Source organism: Carya illinoinensis, chromosome 1, assembly GCF_018687715.1.
Source record: "Carya illinoinensis cultivar Pawnee chromosome 1, C.illinoinensisPawnee_v1, whole genome shotgun sequence".
In the NCBI taxonomy this organism is placed as follows: Eukaryota; Viridiplantae; Streptophyta; class Magnoliopsida; order Fagales; family Juglandaceae; genus Carya; species Carya illinoinensis.
Window position 1 is genome coordinate 42,821,256 of NC_056752.1, and position 19,081 is coordinate 42,840,336.

The 19,081-nt window shown below is 32.6% G+C and overlaps 2 protein-coding genes across 3 annotated transcripts; both read right to left on the reverse strand.

The window, feature by feature from the left end:
- Positions 1-5,682: 5,682 nt before the first annotated feature.
- Positions 5,683-7,409, reverse strand: LOC122302957 (probable 2-oxoglutarate-dependent dioxygenase AOP1). Its single transcript, XM_043114449.1, has 3 exons — positions 6,976-7,409; positions 6,522-6,843; positions 5,683-6,095 (listed from the first exon to the last, which is right to left on the reverse strand). Exons 1-3 carry the CDS (start codon positions 7,344-7,346, stop codon positions 5,853-5,855), a joined length of 936 nt encoding a protein of 311 aa, XP_042970383.1. The 5' UTR covers positions 7,347-7,409; the 3' UTR covers positions 5,683-5,852.
- An 8,859-nt stretch (positions 7,410-16,268) lies between these two features.
- On the reverse strand, positions 16,269-18,294 carry LOC122275736 (2-oxoglutarate-dependent dioxygenase AOP2-like). Of its 2 annotated transcripts, none has more exons than XM_043084949.1 (3): positions 17,751-18,290; positions 17,288-17,636; positions 16,269-16,797 (listed from the first exon to the last, which is right to left on the reverse strand). In XM_043084949.1, exons 1-3 carry the CDS (start codon positions 18,116-18,118, stop codon positions 16,561-16,563), a joined length of 954 nt encoding a protein of 317 aa, XP_042940883.1. In that variant the 5' UTR covers positions 18,119-18,290; the 3' UTR covers positions 16,269-16,560. The 2 variants fall into 2 exon arrangements, with proteins under 2 accessions (XP_042940883.1, XP_042940891.1); XM_043084957.1 differs by having other exon boundaries at positions 16,668-16,805; positions 17,751-18,294.
- Between the last annotated feature and the right edge of the window lie 787 nt (positions 18,295-19,081).

A 19,081-nucleotide genomic window follows, 5' to 3' on the forward strand; every position in this document is an offset into this window, starting at 1 on the left:
GTACAAAAGTATTATGACCCCCATCATTTGAACTTGATGTGTCCGTGCCACCTTTATTCATAAACATTCCCGCACCGATGTCACCTAACATTTCTTCCATATCCTCATCATACTCATCTCCAACAACATCTGGTTGTACATCTTCATCGATAGCTTCTTCTTCATGTGGAGCATCGAATGAAGTTGGATATGGTTCCCTGTGTAAGACCCAATCAGTATAACCCTTGTCAATACCTTTTACAAACAGATGCTCTCTCACCAAGTCTATCTTATGAGAGCACAAATTCCTACATTCTTTACATGGGCATCTAATACATCCATCACTATCACATGTACCCAATGCAAACTCTAAAAATTTCTTAACACCTTCAGCATATACGTTGTAATTCTGATCCAAACGATCGCTAACTCGCATCCAACTCTTATCCATGCTGACTATCTTCATTATAAACAATCACGTGTGCATCAACAAACAAGCATGTATCATGTATCAATCAAGGAGTATGCCACCTTACACCGGGTAGTTGGTCCTATCCCATTCGGAATTGTAAGATCATAGTCGCAAACCTATCCTCTATAATCTGTCACGCCCAACAAAATTTCGGCAGCATCTCCCCATAGTTCTCCAAATATGCTCGTCTGGTTGTGTGCATCGACTTATCCATCGTCGATACAACATCACCGAAACTGCATATCTGGAGAACAGGGGATAAATCTGCCAAAATCTTAATGCTGAACGTATAACAGATATAGATCGATAGTTTGCGAGAATGATCTTACAATTCCAAACTGTCCACTCTGGACAATTCAAGAGTTATCAATCTTTCAATTAAGGCGGATTGATAACTCTCGAACGGGTCTAAGGCTAATATTGATGAACAAGCAATATAAGATATGCCAATATTTAACATGTATCAAACAAATAATTCAACATCATAAATAATTAAGTTTTGTAACAAATCTTAGATGATTTGTAAGGTAAATTCATTCTCATTTGATTATTTGAATCTTTTAAGTATTTAAGTATTATTAAATGTAGATTATAATTAATTAATTTTTAATTACACTCCTGCATTTAAAATGTTAATTATTTTAACACTGCCCAAGAAATCGTTCAAACGGTGCTCGTCACCGTTCGATCTAATATATTACGTTCGAACGGAACATACCGTTCGAACGGAACACGAATACCTTTCAAACAGATTACTTCCAGAAATCACTCGTCTTCAACCTCCGAAAACTCCAAAATTTACAGTCCATATTACATCAAAAGATAGCAAACTATATGACGAACTCATGTAAGCAAACGAAAACACTTATATAAAAACTAAAATGAGGTCAAATTTAAGGAGAATACCTGATTTGGAGAGATAAAGCGGAAAATCCACCAAACGGTAAAAACTCTTCACCAAACGGTAAAAACAACCTCTTAATCCGAAAATATAAGAGATTGATAGGAGTTAGTAATATTTGAGGGCTATATTGAAGAATAATGGCGTTGGTTGGAACAAAATGAGCGTGGGAGTGATGCTCGGTCGACTGGAACGAGTGCGAGATTGTGAGGTTCTGTCGTGTAAATGCAGAACATTTACGTTCGAATGGTTGTTTAATGAACGTTCGAACGTCAAATCGACAAGCGGGAAAAATTTCCCCCGCTAATTTAACGTTCGAACGTGAAAATATAAGTTCAAACGTTTTTATTAAACGTTGGAATGGTTATATTAGACTGTTCAAACGTCAAATCGATTAGCGGGACACATGTCCCCCCTAATTTAACGTTCGAACGTTAATATATACGTTCGAACGTATTCTTAAATGTTTGAACGCCAATTGTAAACCGTTCAAACGTTTAAGTTATATTGTTGATCCAAAGTATTTTTTTGAATTAATTCTTTAAATATAATAATTTCTAAATGTACTATAGTTTAGAGCCATAGTAATATAAGTATATAATATATAATCAAACATATATTATATAGTTTAGTAACATATATAGTATAAAATATCATATTACATCTAATGTTATAGTCAAGTACATATATTAACCTATTATATATAACATATATATGGTATCATAGCATAGGGTTATATGTATCACATGCATATATATATAATGTTTAGTACTATAATATTAATAGTAGATATTTAATAATAGAATATCTACTATTAATATATATAGTGTCATCTATACTAGTATATATATGTGATACTAGTTAATATCACATATAATATATATGTTATATAAATACATGAACATAGCTTCATGTATATAGTAGTCTATATTATATTAATTATACTATATAATATAACTTATACTATATACTATATAATATTCAATAGTATAATATATTTTAATTAAATATAATATAATATATACTATATATATAAAAAATTATATATATAATACATAGTGTTTAATAATATATAAGTGCATTAAATATATTGCATTTAATATATTTAACAATTAAAATATATTATAATTGAATTAATTATTATATTTAATATAATTAATACCGAATATTGCATTTAAATATTATTTATTATCATGAAAACCGATTAATTAGGGATGGAAATTAATATTCAGTTAATACGTTCGAACGGTAGTAACTTACCGTTCGAACGGAACTGGATATATAAGCCCATCCCGACGTCATTTTCACGCATTTCCTCCGTTCTAAGCCTCCAAACCGTCGATCTCCGCCGTTGAACACCGTCTTCGCCGCCTTCAACAGTGCCCACTCGAAACCCCTACCTCTAACTACCGGTATTTTTCATTTTTAAAGCATTTTACCGTTTAAATTTAGGTTTTTGATAGATTAATTGTTTAAGTTAGGGTAAACCGATTTATACATCAAAATAATCGGTAGATTTGCATAAATCCATGTTAGGAACGTTTATTTAGGTTTCTATTGCATTTATTTTGGTGTAAAATCCAGGGAATCGAAGGATTCCATGGATTTCAATGGCCGAGTCGACTCGGCCTGGAATCCCGATCGACACGAAGATCGTTCGAACGCTATGCGTAGCGTTCGAACGATATAACTTAACGGTCGAACGGTTTGTCTGTAACCGTTCGACCGTTACAGTAAACATTCGAACGATATAACTTAACGGTCGAACGGTTTGTCTTTAACCGTTCGACCGTTACGGTAAACGTTCGAAAGATATAACTTAACGGTCGAACGGTTTGTCTTTAACCGTTCGACCGTTACAGTAAACGTTCGAACGTTTTTGGTTTGTCTTTAACCGTTCGACCGTTACAGTAAATGTTCAAACGTTTTTTAATAATTTATTAGTATTATTAATATTGATATTGAGAAATATATTTATTGTTGATAATGTTGTTCAGAATATCAAATATTATTAAATTGCTGTTTGTTTCAAACTACTGTAAATAGTTCTTTATTGTATTTTTCTTGTTAATGTTATATATCTAGTTTGTAATTATAAATTTCAGATTGATTATAATGTCTACTTCTAGACCGGCACGTAAGCGACGCAATCTTGGTGAGAGTAGTAGTGGTCCAGTTCGGGAGAGGACAGTTTCACTGGAGCGACCAGTGAAGATTTCTGATTTCCAGAGTCTTCTCTGGGAGGGTCATTCATTGCCCTCAATATTCAGTGATCGTGGTTGGGGACCTATCTTGGATGAACGGGAGGAAGCATGGGAGCCAGTCTCCTACATTGACATTGTTGCTGAGTTCTATAGAGAACTCGGCAGTGCCAGCGCAGATGATTCTGGGGCCTACAGTATCACTGTCCGAGGAGTACCCATTGTATTTTCACGAGCTGGACTTGCTGAGCATCTCGGTATTCCTAGGCTGCCAGATGCATATCCGAATGTGGTGCCTAGAGAGTCTGATCCTTCAGTTGAGGCGGAGACAGCTGAGAAGGAGGCATCAGTTTATACTGATGAGGTCGATACCCTTGCTGATCATGAGGTGAGGGATTTGGTTGTCGGTCCAGATGCTCCACCGTATGACGGGACGAAGAGCATTAAACAGGCAGATTTATCTTCTTTCTTTAAGATATTAAATTTGATAATTGCCAATAACATTGACCCTCGGCAGCACAAGACAGAAGTTGGCATTGATCGGACGAAATTTATGATACGGGTCGCTCGTGGCATTCCTATCGACTTGGTGGGGTATATATTCGATAGGATTCGATCAGAATCTCAGTACATTTCGATGGATATACTACCATTCGGAGTCCTGATCACCCGATATCTACTATGTGCTGGTGTTGTGCCAGATGTTGCTGAGCATAAACGGGAGCTGATGGGACCGATAAACAGCACCACCCTCTCACGCAGCACGGGACACTCGAGACTGCATTTTCGTGCACATGTTCCAGAACCAGTTGATCCTCACGGAGATGCACAGCCGGGAGATCATGGAGTCTCAGCTGCAGCTGCAGAGACATCTACACGGGCCGAGGCATCAGTCCACAGTGTTACTCGTGAGGAGATGGCTGACATAGTGCGTGCAGCGATCAGTAGACATCAGCAGTGATCGATGCAGTGCGTATGGAGATCCATTCTGCTCTGTCTGAGCTTCGTACAGAGTTTGCTGCCATGTCTGCGACTCAGGTCACCATCAGTACTCGACTGACACAAATAGAGGAACGTATAGCTGCAGTCGAGGAAGTGTGCAAAGACTTGGGGTCTTAATTACTTTATGATCAATTTTATTTATTTATTTCCTGTTTTTTGTATGGACAATATTTTGTGTTTTGTAAATTCAGTATTTAAGTTATATGAAATAGTATTGTTTTATATTTTCTAAACTAATTCTTAATTTAGATTATTCATATTATTTAATTAACCAATTTTTTATAATTACTAGTTAATCTAAATATAATTTGGCAAAAAACTTAAAAAATTAAAACTCTGTCACCGTTCGACCGATTCAAATAACGTTTGAACGGTGAATATGCATCATTCGAACGGTTAATATTAACCGTTCGAACGGTTTATCTATTTCCCTCCAAAATATTTTTGCCTATCGTGCCAATATTACGTTCAAACGGGAAAAATTAAACGTTCGAAGGGTTAATCATTAACGGTCGAACGGTTAACTTATTTGGGACAAAAATTTTCGTCCCTAAGAATACCGTTCGAACGCGTTCGAACGGTCTGGCATAACCGTCGTCATTTTGGAACGAAATTCAAATTTCGTTCCAAAATCCCACTTTTTGGGACGATTTCCAATTCGTCCCAAAGTAATTTCGTCCCAAAAAATATTTTTTGTTGTAGTGATACTTAGGATATTTCAATTGAGAGGAGTGCTATAGCTACAAAAGAATTATATACGTAATCCTACAAACTGACGTGATTTTATATGATCTATTAGATTTACTTTGCAATAAAAGTTATTTTATAATTTAACAAATTATATAAAATTGCGCAAGTTTATAAAATTATTTTTGTGTAACCTCTTTATGATTATAGTATTTTTCTATAGGTTCTAATTAAACACGAGAAGTTGATTGGCAGAAAACATGTCGTAATTATATATTATTCATCAGGGCAGCTTGCCATAAATAGGCGTACAAGTGAACCTAAGATTACAAGGAAAACAAAACAATTTCCTAAACAACATGATCTATATGACATCCCAGAGATGATCACTTATTTCCAAATCAACATTATTCTTATTAGTTCACACCGAAGACAAAAAAAAAAAAAAAAAAAAAAACACTATAGTACTACATATAACAGCAGTAGTCCTTGTCGCCATGTACGCACGCCCTGTAACGACAGATTCATCGCCCGCATGTACGCCGCGTGCAAATGCACCCGCACATGCAGCTCGACGTTATACGTTCCAACGTCTGACGCATAATAATAATTAAGTTGTAATACCACAAAAGGCTTTGACTGAAATTTCTTGCTGAAATAGACTGGCTTGGGCTTTGGCATAGTCACGATTATTAAACGGTTTGTATTTCAAAGGGTGCTCTTCATCAACCAATTCTTCTGGCACATGTATCGTCCCATCATGGAATGCAAACATCCCGATTGAGTATCTCGTCTCATTTTCAACCAACATTACTCGATGGACGCTTGCTTGAATCCTGTCGTTGCTCCATACCTAGTAATTTTTTCAAGTATATACAAAATTACATTAATCATGCATCGCTCCAATTAAGTTGATGATCTCCTAGCTTGCATGTGCATCAGCCAGTCTTTAAAAGCATATATATAATCACTATATATATATATATATATGATTTTGTTTAAGATCAATTGATAAGAGTTGCTACGTACTTTAACAAATCTAGAACATATACAAGTCAGAAAAGAACGATAGACATGATATAAAAAGAGTTATATAACGTTTATATATAATTAAGCATTTAATACTAATCGATCGAGAATTTAATTGAACAATGATAAATATTGTAGTGTCCATTTTATATATCTATCTCTTTTGATCATCATCTGGCTACGAATTTTGTAAGAGCAACCATATATATATATATAATATATATATATGTGTATGTATGTATCAACCCACCTGGAGAGCATCACCTGCCAAGAAGAGAAAGGATGAAGGAGAGGGATCAAAGCCAATCCATTCACCATCATGTGTTTTTATCTCCAGACCCCTCACTCGGTTTTGATGAAGAATGGTGGTTAAGTGCTTGTCCGTATGGCTTTTAATCCCTTCATTGGTCTCCGTCTCATGATGTTCTCTATATTTTATAAGTGAGAGAGTACGAGTTGTTAATTCCAAGTGAGCATCAAAGTTCTTCTCTAATCCATAGCTTTCAAATACCATTCTCGTAACCATTTTATCCAACTCCGCCATCTTCTTCGCGTATGAATTAGCACCCTCCCTAATTACCAACAGATGATCATATAAAACAAATTAAACAAATCAAGCAAAAGATTACGTACTATAATTTCGAGCAATATATATAAATCTTTAAAAGAAAACAGATGCATAAGCTTGACTTAGTACGACGTACCGGACAATATCATTTCCGTTGGGCCAGAAGACATTCGTCAACTTCTGAGTTTCTTCCGGGGAGGTTGCGTTATTAATCATCATGCGTTCGCGGACAGGAGGATTGGCGACATAGCCATGGAAAACCTGTTCGGAAGTGAGTTTCATTTTGGTTTCTGTGGGGAAATCAAACAGCTCCTCCGCTGTAGCAAACATTGTGTTGTGAAGCTCCAGGGGAAACTTATTGCCAAGTTCTGCTACAAAACAACCGTACTCCTCGAGTGCACTGCAAACATCTTTTCGTACCGACAGCCATGAACTAGTGCCAGGTTTCAGGTTCTCGTTTGAGAAATCAATGGTCGGAATCTTGGTCAGTGTTTGGACGTCGGCCATGGTTTATTTTCTGTTAGCCTAGCTAGGAAGAAAGTTCAAGCTAGCTAAGGCTGCAAAGGCAGGCAAAACCTTGAAGTGCATGCATTGATATGGAATACTAGGTGCTATTTATAGAGCTAGGTTAGTAATCTTGCGGTGTTAGATATTCAATGTCCCACGTCACACGTTTATGACTTTGAGACTCCTATATATAATATATATGAGGTTGGCTAATTCCATTTCTACAATTTCTAGAATGCATATAAGAGAAGTAGTTTCTTATTTCTACTCCTACTTTGATGGGAAGTGGAGCCGCGGTAATTCTAAAGAAAGGGTTAAGAAAAAGAAACATATTTTCTGATGAATTTTACATTTAACCTGATCAAGATTTAATTGAAAAAATTACTGTAGATTCTAGTATATATGTTTGTGAAAATCATGATAGTAAACATACTGGGATTGATCATAAAAATTTAAGTTGCATGAGATTTATTTAAGTTTTAGGTCTATTCAATTTACATGCAGTACTGGCCGGGGCGGATGAATATATAATTAGAGAGGTAAAAGCATGGGAACTTAGGATTGAAGACAAACTCATGTGTGATTTCATTTTATTATCTTCATTATTTTTAGTTATTTTTATATTAAATTAGCATTTTAATTATAAATTGCCCCGGCCACTCACCGGTGAGAAAGAGTTGATCATGTCAAAGGGTGCATGTCGCTATATTCATTATACTAATTGGCTTTATAAGTTGGAATATTTCAAATGTGATCGTGAACTTTGGTGATCTTTGATTTATATTATCATATATATATATATATATATATATATTGATTTTATGAACGCAGCTAGGACACATGATTTGTTGATGTTCTATTCCTTTGATCATTTCATTAGTCATCATTTGAGACAAACCCGAACGCTAAATGATTAATTATTTTTTAATGAAAAATGATTTGTACAAGTACTATAATTGGTTTAAGTAGAAGAAAGATATATACATTAAGAAATGTAACAAAAATATTTACACAATTGGCAATAATTATCGTACGTGTAAGACTCACCACATGTCTTTCTTACTTCCCGCGCGTACTCGAGGCTCTCAAATTTTGTATAAGAATTTAAAAGAATACTTTTCCAGCTGGCTTACTGCTTTTCAACATGGCCCCATAGTTAATATATATATAACTAATTAACTTGTAACATCAATCCGTGAATGGAATGTACTTCAGAAATGGGTTTTATAAATTAAAACTTATAGACTGACATATTTTCATCATGTGATTCGTTAAATTTATTATAATAAAAATAATTTTATAATTTAATATATTTTGCTATGTATTTCTAATCAAAAGGTGAATCATTCCAAATCTACAATGTATTTTGTTACAAAGAGTTACGCTGCTTGTAAGATGGTTGGGATTCAAACTATAGGATTTCATGGAGATTCTTTTCCATGTTTCTATTTGGGTGCACCAATATATTAAAGTAGTATTGGTGCTACTTATCTTGAGCCTTTGATCCAAAGAGTGCATAAGAAATTAGTCTCATGGAAAGGAGCTTTACTCTCTAAGGGGGCTGGGTAGATTAGTGTTATTAAAGCATGTGCTGTCCAGCATTCCTATTCATTTTCTAGCAGTGCTTAATATGCCTCGTAGTGTGCTTCATAAACTTAACCAAATTTTTTGCATATTTTTTATGGGGTAGTAAGGATGGCAAGAAGAAAAAAAATGGGTGTTTTGGAAAAAAGTTTGCATGCCTACAGAAGAAGAGGGGCTTAGAATACAGAAGTTAGAGGACATGGAGAAAGCACTTAACATGAAATTTTTGTCGCAGTTCCTGTATAGTAACTCTCTATGGGCCAACTTTTTCCGTGCTAAATATAGAAATATAAACCACCCTTTCCTTATTGATCACATTTCCTATGAATCTAGTTTTTGGAAGGCATTAAAATCGTTGATGAAAATTGTGACGCCCCCAAATTCCGTTTGGAATCGGACGGACATTTGAAGCGTCGAGACATGCAACACAAGGTTACCTGCCCCTATTCATGACATATAAGATGCAATATTCGCAGCGTGAAATTTCTATTAACTTTAGGAACCTCGTGAAAATCCCATAAGTTTTCACGAATCCATTAATCGTATAGGTTTTTGTCTAACTATATAGTTAGTGTTATTATTTACAATAGTATCAGAAGTGTGTTTTTGATTATTGGAGATAGTTAGAAGTGTCAAAATGTATTATGGTTTGTGCCATTAGACTCGGATGGTTATTTAAAGTCTTATGGCGTAATAACATTTTTTCATATTTTCGGACAAAACGTCTGTTCAAAACTGTAAATATTATTGGATAAAAAGAAATATCTTGAGGTAATTTTCATGAATATTATTGGGTAAAAATATTTTAAGTTGATTTTTATAGATATTATTAGATAAAAATATCTTAAGTTGATTTTTGTAGATACTATTGAATAGAATATTATGAGATAATCTTTTATAGATATTTTGGGTAGGAGAAAACTACACTCAACTCTCAACTCCAGCCTCATCTCTTCCATATCTCATCCATAATTATCTCCAGCCACCTCTCCCCACGAAATTATCTTCATTTACACTTTCTATTGAAAGAATATCAAACACTCTCTCTCGGACAGCTTTTAGGAGGTATTTTGCACGCCAATTTCTAAGCTGTTGTAAGTGTTTTATCATAAAGTCTCCTTCATATAAGTTGTTTCTTTTTGAGTCTAGTTTACATAGATATATTATTTGCCCCATTTGAAGATCATTTGGTTAGTCAAATATTGTATAAACTATAGAAAGGTCATTCTGGGAGGTAAACTGGAGAATATGTTATAGTTTGGAGTTTTTGACCAAGCTAATGGATAGATATTGGTCCGAAATTTTTATGGAGTATTGTTAACATGTATATATGACTATTGGTTGAGGATTTTTGCATGATTAAAGGTTTTGATGAAAGATGTTCTTAGATTTAGAAACTTAGAAACTGGAAGAGGAAAAACAGTTTCTGTTTTGAGAAAGTTTAACTCTTTGGTGGTCTAAACCTATTCTAATGACTTTGATAATTTTATTGGAGGATCCTAAACATCTTATATACATGTTATATTATTATTTTGAAGATATTTGATGTTAGTTTCAAAGATATGAAATTTTATGCAAAGAGATATTCAGATAAGCCAAAGTGTGGATATTCTTGGCTAAATTTATGTTTTGGTTAATTTCTAACTATGTGATCTTGAATTAGAAGCTTGTATATGTTTTAGGACATCTTTTTAAACCATGTAATGGTTTGGTTTGAAGATCATATATTTATAAGTCATAGATCAAGAGATTTATCAAAACTAGTTGAGGAAAAAGTTTCTGTTTTTGGACTAAGTGTAAAACCAAAAACTCCAAATGTTATTTTGTGATTTTAGTGACTTTAGTTTGATGATTTAAAGCATGGTTGATGTTAGGATGATATTATGAATATGTTAGAAGTAAGATTTGATTTTTGAAATTCTTGGAGATGTTTTGATTTAAGGTCAAAACTTGTGATTCAAGTGCTTGGATCTTTTTACAAAAAAGTTTGGTGTTGATTATTAGCTTTTTCTAAATGGATGTTTTAAATATGGTTTTGAACTTAGGATTGGAAGATGTTTGTTGCAAAATTTTGGTTTAAGCATGAGTTTTGAAGTTAGAAGGAATTGCAACAAAAATAAAGGGAAATGACCTATGGATGTTTCGACCATAGTGTGTTCTTCATAGTTATGTTTTGTTTTAAATTTTTCTGAGTTGATATTTAAGTTTAGGACAAAATTTACATGAAAAATGTAAATTTTGGAAACTTTTGGAGTTAGTATGCAAAATCCTTAAGTTATGGGTAAAACGATCATTTTCCCACATGTAAAGAGTAAAATGGAAATTTTACTCTTTAAGTTAAAATTTTCCATATTTCAAATTATTAGTGATTTAGTTCTAACTTTTAGAATCACTAATTTCAGTTCCTCGTGATCGCACTTGAAGTTTTATAAGAAACGCGGAGATCGAGATAAGTTAGCTTTTAACTTACTAGCAGTCTACTGTGTATGTGTGCTAAGTAAAAGAATTACAGTGTATGTATGTATGTTATCATATATGTCATGCCATGCCAAGTTATCATGTAATTGTCTATTATACAGAATTTATTCTGTCATCAATTTTTATCTGTTACACAATATATTCTGTCATGTATTACTATACATTACAAATATGTCATGTTAAATATGTTGTCTGTTATATGTTATGTCATGTTATGAAATGTTACTATCTCAAGTTGGTTATGTATTTCAAATTATGTTCAAGTCACGTTATGTTACGTCAGGGCTTCAGTCCTTTCATATTCCAGTCACGTTTCATCTTGAGTACATTCAGTTTATGTAGAATACATGGGGCCACAACAACTGTGGAGTATGTATTTACATATAGAATACATGGGGCCACAACAGTTGTGGAGTATGTATTTTTCATGTTAAGTCAAGTTTATGTAGAATACATGGGGCCACAACAACTGTGGAGTATGTATTTACACATAGAATACATGGGGCCACAACAACTGTGGAGTATGTATTTTTAATGTTAAGTCAAGTTTGTGTAGAATATATGGGGCCACAACAACTGTGGAGTATGTATTTACACGTAGAATACATGGGGCCACAACAACTGTGGAGTATGTATTTTTCATGTTAATTCAAGTTTCAGAGCAAGTTCATGCTAAGTCAAGTTTCAAATCAAGTTCATGTCAAGTCAAGTTCAGTTCATGATTCAATTTAAGCTATGTCAATTATGCTATGTTGTACGCTAAGTTATGCTTTAATTACTTATGAATTTGATTATGCATTTATGCTTTTACTGTCATACATGCATCATTAGTCTGTATGGAAGTTTTTTGTTAACTTGCTGAAATTTGTAATCAAATCTCACTGTGGTAGTCCCAACTACCATTCCCCCCCGAATGGTAGATCTTGTTACAGGACCTGAAGGAGGATCAGGAGCTGACCAACTAGACACAGTCGACTGAACGACGGTGCGTCGTTAATGTTAATATAGTAGTTAAATTACTACTTGTACGATGGAGTTGCATCTCCAGTACTTTTGGATCATAACTATTTTGGACTAGTGCTGTGATCTTAGTTATTCAATGGATCTTTATGTATGAAGTATGTTTTAAGCATTTGGGATATTTTCAATTTGGTGCATAGCATTGCTAAAGAAAAAAAAATTATCCGCTGCGAATATTGCATAATGTTAGATGCATGTTAGGAACATTGCATCTTATATGTCATGAACGGGGGCAGGTAACCTGGTGTTGCATGTCTCGACGCTTCAAATATCCGTCCAATCCTAAACAGAATTTGGGGGCGTCACACTTTGTCACGCTAAGGATGCATTTTGATGCTGAGATGATATCAGATAAATATTTAAATTAATTTGTAAATAATGATATTTTATGAATACTATTAAGATGAATTTGAATGTAAATAGATTAATATGTGTCTTTGAATATATAAATAAGTTGAAATAGACGTAACTATTTTATGAAAAGTTAAAAAAATAATAAATTTTTTCAATGATTCATTTGAGAAGAATTGAGCTCACACTCACAATAAACATAGCCCAAAACGTCAAGATGGTAGAGAACAGAAAACACCAATCAATAATCATAACATCTGGGGCACTCAAAAATGCTTTAAAAAAAATCACGATTGGAAGTTTTAATGGTCGAGCATTTTAAAGGGAAGTGAGGTGTGTCTAAAAAAACTCTCAAAGTCTATTCTGGTCATTGCAGGATTAGTTGAAGGTATACCGGAAAATTTCATTATCTCAAGGATTGAATCAATATCACACCCAGGAGGAAAAAGAAAATGAGAGCTGAAAAATACCGGTAAACCAAACCGGACTAGTGTAAAAATGATTTGGTTTGGTTCAGTACTGATTTTGATTTTGTTTTTTTAATACCCGACCAGCTCATATATATATATATATATATATATATATATATATATATATATATATATTAATTTTTATATTATATTATATATATTATATGCTAAATTATTAACTAATATAAAAATTATTTTAAAATCTTATTATTCATGTAAAATAATCTAATAACATCAAACTTAAACTTAAACATGAGCACTAATATTAAGTTATTAATATAAACCTACTTTTAGTATGTATATAGATTATATCTAGGATAAATAAATTTTATAGCATAATAAATTATAATATTTATTATTTTTTATAAATATATTTTTACACATTTGATCATATACATTCATATAAAAAATGTATAGTCTAACTTAGAGTATAGTAATATAGTTAAATTCAATACAATAATAATGTGTGTATATATATATATATATATATATATATAAGAACGTGAACTTCTTTTAATTTTCATTCATTTTTTTTATAAGAATGGTGAGGTTCTTTGTCAAAGCATTGATGGATGAGAATTAGGTAAGCTGTCCATTAATAGTCATATTTGGGAATTAAATAACTTCTCAGCTACAGGCAATGATATATATTATATATATCTGAGTGGATGCAGCTAGGATATATATATATATAACCCTAATTATAATCTCATTAATTTATTAATTATATGAGTATATATCCATTCCACGTGATGTTGATCATCTCTTGCTTCTGCTCAATTAATCAATTAATGATAAGATGATCTTAGATATTTTGTAAATAGTAATAATAAAATATTAAATAGTAATAAATAGTAATATAAAATTATAAAAAATAATAAATAATAGTAAAATATAATGAGAATACTCCACCACAAGCTGGCTTGTGACTAGTAATGATCGAATTACTACATGCGTGGCGTTTTCGACAAGTACTTTAATTTATAAATTACAAACAAAATTATTCATGATAAATGATCAGAATCACTGACCATTAGGTGGTTTTCTGTTAATTTGGAATCTTACAGCTCATTAATTAAAATAATTATAAGCACATGTGCATGTGAGCATCTAATTTATTATATATAGTTGCCTTTCTTTTTATTTTTTCCTTTGATGGGAAATGGGTGGTTGAAAGCCGTTCAAAGCCTTAAATAAATAATGTTCCTTTGTTGAAAGTTTGAAGCAACACAGTCACCTCTACGACATAATTAATTATTTCATGATGGGCGTCGTTGAAATGTATTTATGTTCTTTTTCTCATCTAAACTACAATCATCGATAGGCCCTAATAAAAAGGTCCTAATTAATTAAAGTACCGATCTAATTTATACTATCCTAATTAAAGAGGCTTAGATCTAATTACGAGAGAAGGAACCATGATTGTAGATCGAGCAGATCAATATTAGATCGGTATCGTCAATATCGATGCTTTAAAACATATCATGACTTGATGAGATGATTTGGATTGAATTTCAATTTCACTCGCTCAACAATTTCTATTAAAACTAAGAGGGAGAATTATTTTTACAAAACTTTTATATATAGTTATTTTTGTGCACTTTTTTACGTACTTTATTAATATGATTAACTGCGTATTAAAAAAATTAACGTAATCAATTATATTAATAGAGTGTATAAACAGAATGTAAAAATGATTATATATAATATTATTTTTATTTTTATACAAAACTGTATATTTATTTGTATACCACTTTATAAATATATAGATATACAGGAGACTAAATATGAAAATATGTATAAAAAATAAGTAAACTAATTTATATAAATTAGACAAATTCTTAAAATTAAAGTGACTAATTCTTTAAAAATAGAGAATCTAGAAAATATCAGCTTTGCTACGTACAGTCGTCACATGCAGTCGGTTGTACGGAATGAATAAAAAAAATTATAAAAAATTTTTTTTATATTCAAGAGGACCTACATGAATTATAAAAAATTATAAAAATAATTTTTTTTTTCATGTAGGTCCTATATTAATTTTTTTTTACAGCCGACTGCACGCCGACTGCAAAAAATATTTCTCAAAAAATATATGACAACAGTCAAGTCAACGTATGGCAACTGTCAATAATTTCAATGGATGTGTGGGGAATACAGTAGTTTGGCGTCACACTGTCCTGGATGTATATAATCTCACAAAGAGTGCTAATTCTTCGTTGATTTTAGGATGTGATTGGTGTCTAACCATTTTTGATTATGCAGTTTTACATGAAAACCTTATCATTAAACACACCCAAAAATATCCAACCTTACGTTTCTGCAACATGTTGAGCATGATCCCGTGACTCACGTCTTCTAACAATGGCCGACATATATTTCTGACGAGTTTTGTCACATAAGAGCAATTTAATACATAAAATTGCGTATCAACAATTTTTTTATTAAAAAAAATAAAATAGAGAGAAGAAAATGTCATATATCTCATAAAAATTATTTATATCTTTAATTCACACCATTTTATTAAATAAATACCTTATATGTTAGTATCAATGCATAAATTAGTGCGTAAAATCGTTTGTAAGAAAAATTTTCATTTTTTTCATGCATCCAACTTTCAAAATATTGGTTTGGAACCTAAAATTAGAAGAAAATTGGACGTTTTGAAAAGTTGCTAAAAATACATAAAGAATAATATTATATACTGGTATAACTGGGTATGTAAGTTAGAGCATTCATTTTAAAAAAATAATTCATCATTAAAAAATAATTTCTTTACGTATGTGTCAAATTCTAAATGGTAATTTATTTGCCGTATTTCATGATTGTGATAACCCTCTCGAAACCAAATTATTGGAGCTTTGTGATTAACTAGTGACCGGTTTCTCATCGCTAGAGCGCTTTCTCAATGCGCGGAGTTCTTGGGGTGAAACTTTTAGAACTTTGGATGGTACCCACAAATTTACTATTTTTTATTGCTTTTTTTTTTAAATAAATGTATGAAACTTGCACACTATAAAACTGCAAATATCATTTATCATAAATAAATTAACAGCCGGATAAGTAAATACGAGTGATCATCAAGTTCTTGAAAACATACGATCGAAATTAGAAACATAAGATCTACAAAATATATGACAAAGATACAGAGAGATACTTTCAACTACATGATCAGAAGGAAAAAAAACTACCAAACGACTTAAACCATGATCTATCTCATAGTGCATAACACAGATAAGCATTGAGGTACCCTCCAATACGTACGTACGTCTTAGAGCTTAGTAATTTCTTTGAACAGAAAGATCAGTGCTTCAAACAGTGCCACAAAAGGTTTTCACTGAAAGTGCTGTAGCATGAACGGCCTGTGCCTTCATAAAGTTAATCATATTTAAGGGTTTGTATCGCAAAGGGTGTTCTTCATCAACCAATTCTTCTGGCACACTGATAGTCCCATCATTGAATGCAAACAACCCAAGTGAGTGCCTCGTTACGTTTTCAGTCATCATAACTCGATGGAAGCAAGCTTGAATCCTGTCATTGCTCCATACCTACTTACCTTGCATTGATGGTCAAGTAATTAATTAAGATTCCACTTATTTAAAATTTTAGAGCAATTAATATGTCCAAACAAACTTAGGTCTCGTTTGTATACATTAAGTGTTACATCTCATCTTATCTAATCATTATAATTTTTTTTAATTTATATGTAAAATATAATCAATAATTCAAATTTTGTGAAGGTGGACAAGTAAAATTAAAAAATTGTTTAAATATAAGTATTAACATCATTATAACTTTATATTCGGAATTTGCAAAAGTGTTATAATTTTCATACTATTAATTAAATAATTATTGAATCAAAAGTTAAAATAGTATTTTTTTTATTTGATTTTGAAAAAAAAACTGAAAAATTTTGAAACCAATTAAACAAGTCCTAATTCTTTTGATATTAAAGATTACTGTATTATTATTAATTAGAGAGATAAATATGCATGAGAGTTAATTAAGAAAAACCATTAGTATCTGCCGTAAACCCACCTGGAGTGACTCGGCTGCCAAGAATATAAAGGATGTAGGCGATGGCTCGAAACAAATCCATTCGCCATCCTTTGTTTTTATCTCCAGACCCCTTACACGATTTTGATGGAGTATGGAGGTGAAGTGCTTGTCCGCATGGCTTGGAAGGCCTTCGATCCTCGACCACCCTGTCTTGATTTGATCATCATCATCTATATCACGTTCTTTGTATTTTAGAAATCCGAGAGTGCGTGTGGTTAAATCCATGTGAGGGTCATAGTATTTCTCCACGCCATAGTTTTCGAACAGCAGTCTCGTCACCATTTGATCCAATTCCTTCATCAGCCTCACGTATGAATCAGCACTCTCACTATCCAAAACAAAAGTTCGGGGATTTAGTTATTTTCTCAAGCAACAATTGTGCATCATAAATCATGAAAAGAAAAAAAATTGTACAGATGAGATAGATTATGATTCTGATTACCGGAAATGATCATTTCCGTCGGGCCAGAAGATACTGGTCACCCTCTGAATTTCTTCCGGAGAGGTTGCATTGTCAATCATCATGCGTTCGTGAAGATTAGCAATAGAAGAATAGCCATGATAGGGCTTTTCATATATTACTTTCCGCTTGGTTTCTGTGGGGAAATCAAACAGCTCTCGTACTGCATCAAACATTGTGTCGTGAAGCTCCAGGGGTACTTTATTGCCAAGTTCTGCTACAAAATAACCATGCTCTTCGAGTGCGCGGCAAACTTGCTCGCGCACCGAGGACCATGAGGCTGTACCAGGCTTGAGGTTCTCGTTGGAGAAATCGAGAACCGGAATCTTGGCCTGTGTCTGGATAGCCATGGGGGGTTTCTTTTCCGTTGATTAAGCTTGAGAAGTTTGATGGCTAGCTCTGCAGGGCAACACCGTGAAACGCAGTTATGATGTGGAAGTATTGCTTTGTCAGTTATAGAATTCAGTCATTGCAGGGTTGTGTCCAGTCTTTTGGAAAAGCGCCGAACGAAAAGATCTTCTTAGCTATAGTCCAGATTTGAGTAAATAAATAAAGCATTTAGACAACGGATTGATACATTATGGCATAAATACGTATAATTATTTTTTTTAAAATTATAATTTGTTATTAAAAAATTAATTTATTTTTAATTTAATTCTTGTATTTATTTATTTTTTAAAGTGATTATATTTTACTTTTATACTCGTAATTATAATTATTATTTCTCATCTTACATATAACTAAAGTGGGCAACTCTTATTATTAAAAAAAAATTATATAAATCTTAAATTTATTTATATTTTTTTAAAAAATAGGTATGTAAATTTACATTATATTAAAACTATAAATATCATTTTTCTAAATATACTTATTACTCTGTCTCTTGCTTGAAATTTTAGGTTCAGATAAGAAATTAATAAACCTTCGACATAATGAGTTGGTCAAGATATTCGGCAAGATATTTCAAAATAGAGAGAACGACGTCACTGCTAGCTTTTGTTCTCGGTTCTCCCAAGTATTTATCCTTTTATTGAAAACCTCCAAAACATAGCTATCAAACTGTCCCTACAAATATGCGTATATATTAATTTCAGACACAGATAGAGTGATCGATCTTTTGCGCACTATAATCGTAGACCACAAATCAAAGATTTCACGAAAAAACAAAAAAAAATAATAATATATTAATATATATATAAAGTATATATGGTGTAAGAAATTTGTGTCATGGCTCAAAGAGTCAAGTCTGGCTTGCTGAGTCATGACCCCTCTAGTCTTTGCCGTCCGTACCTACCCTTATCCAGTGGCGGATG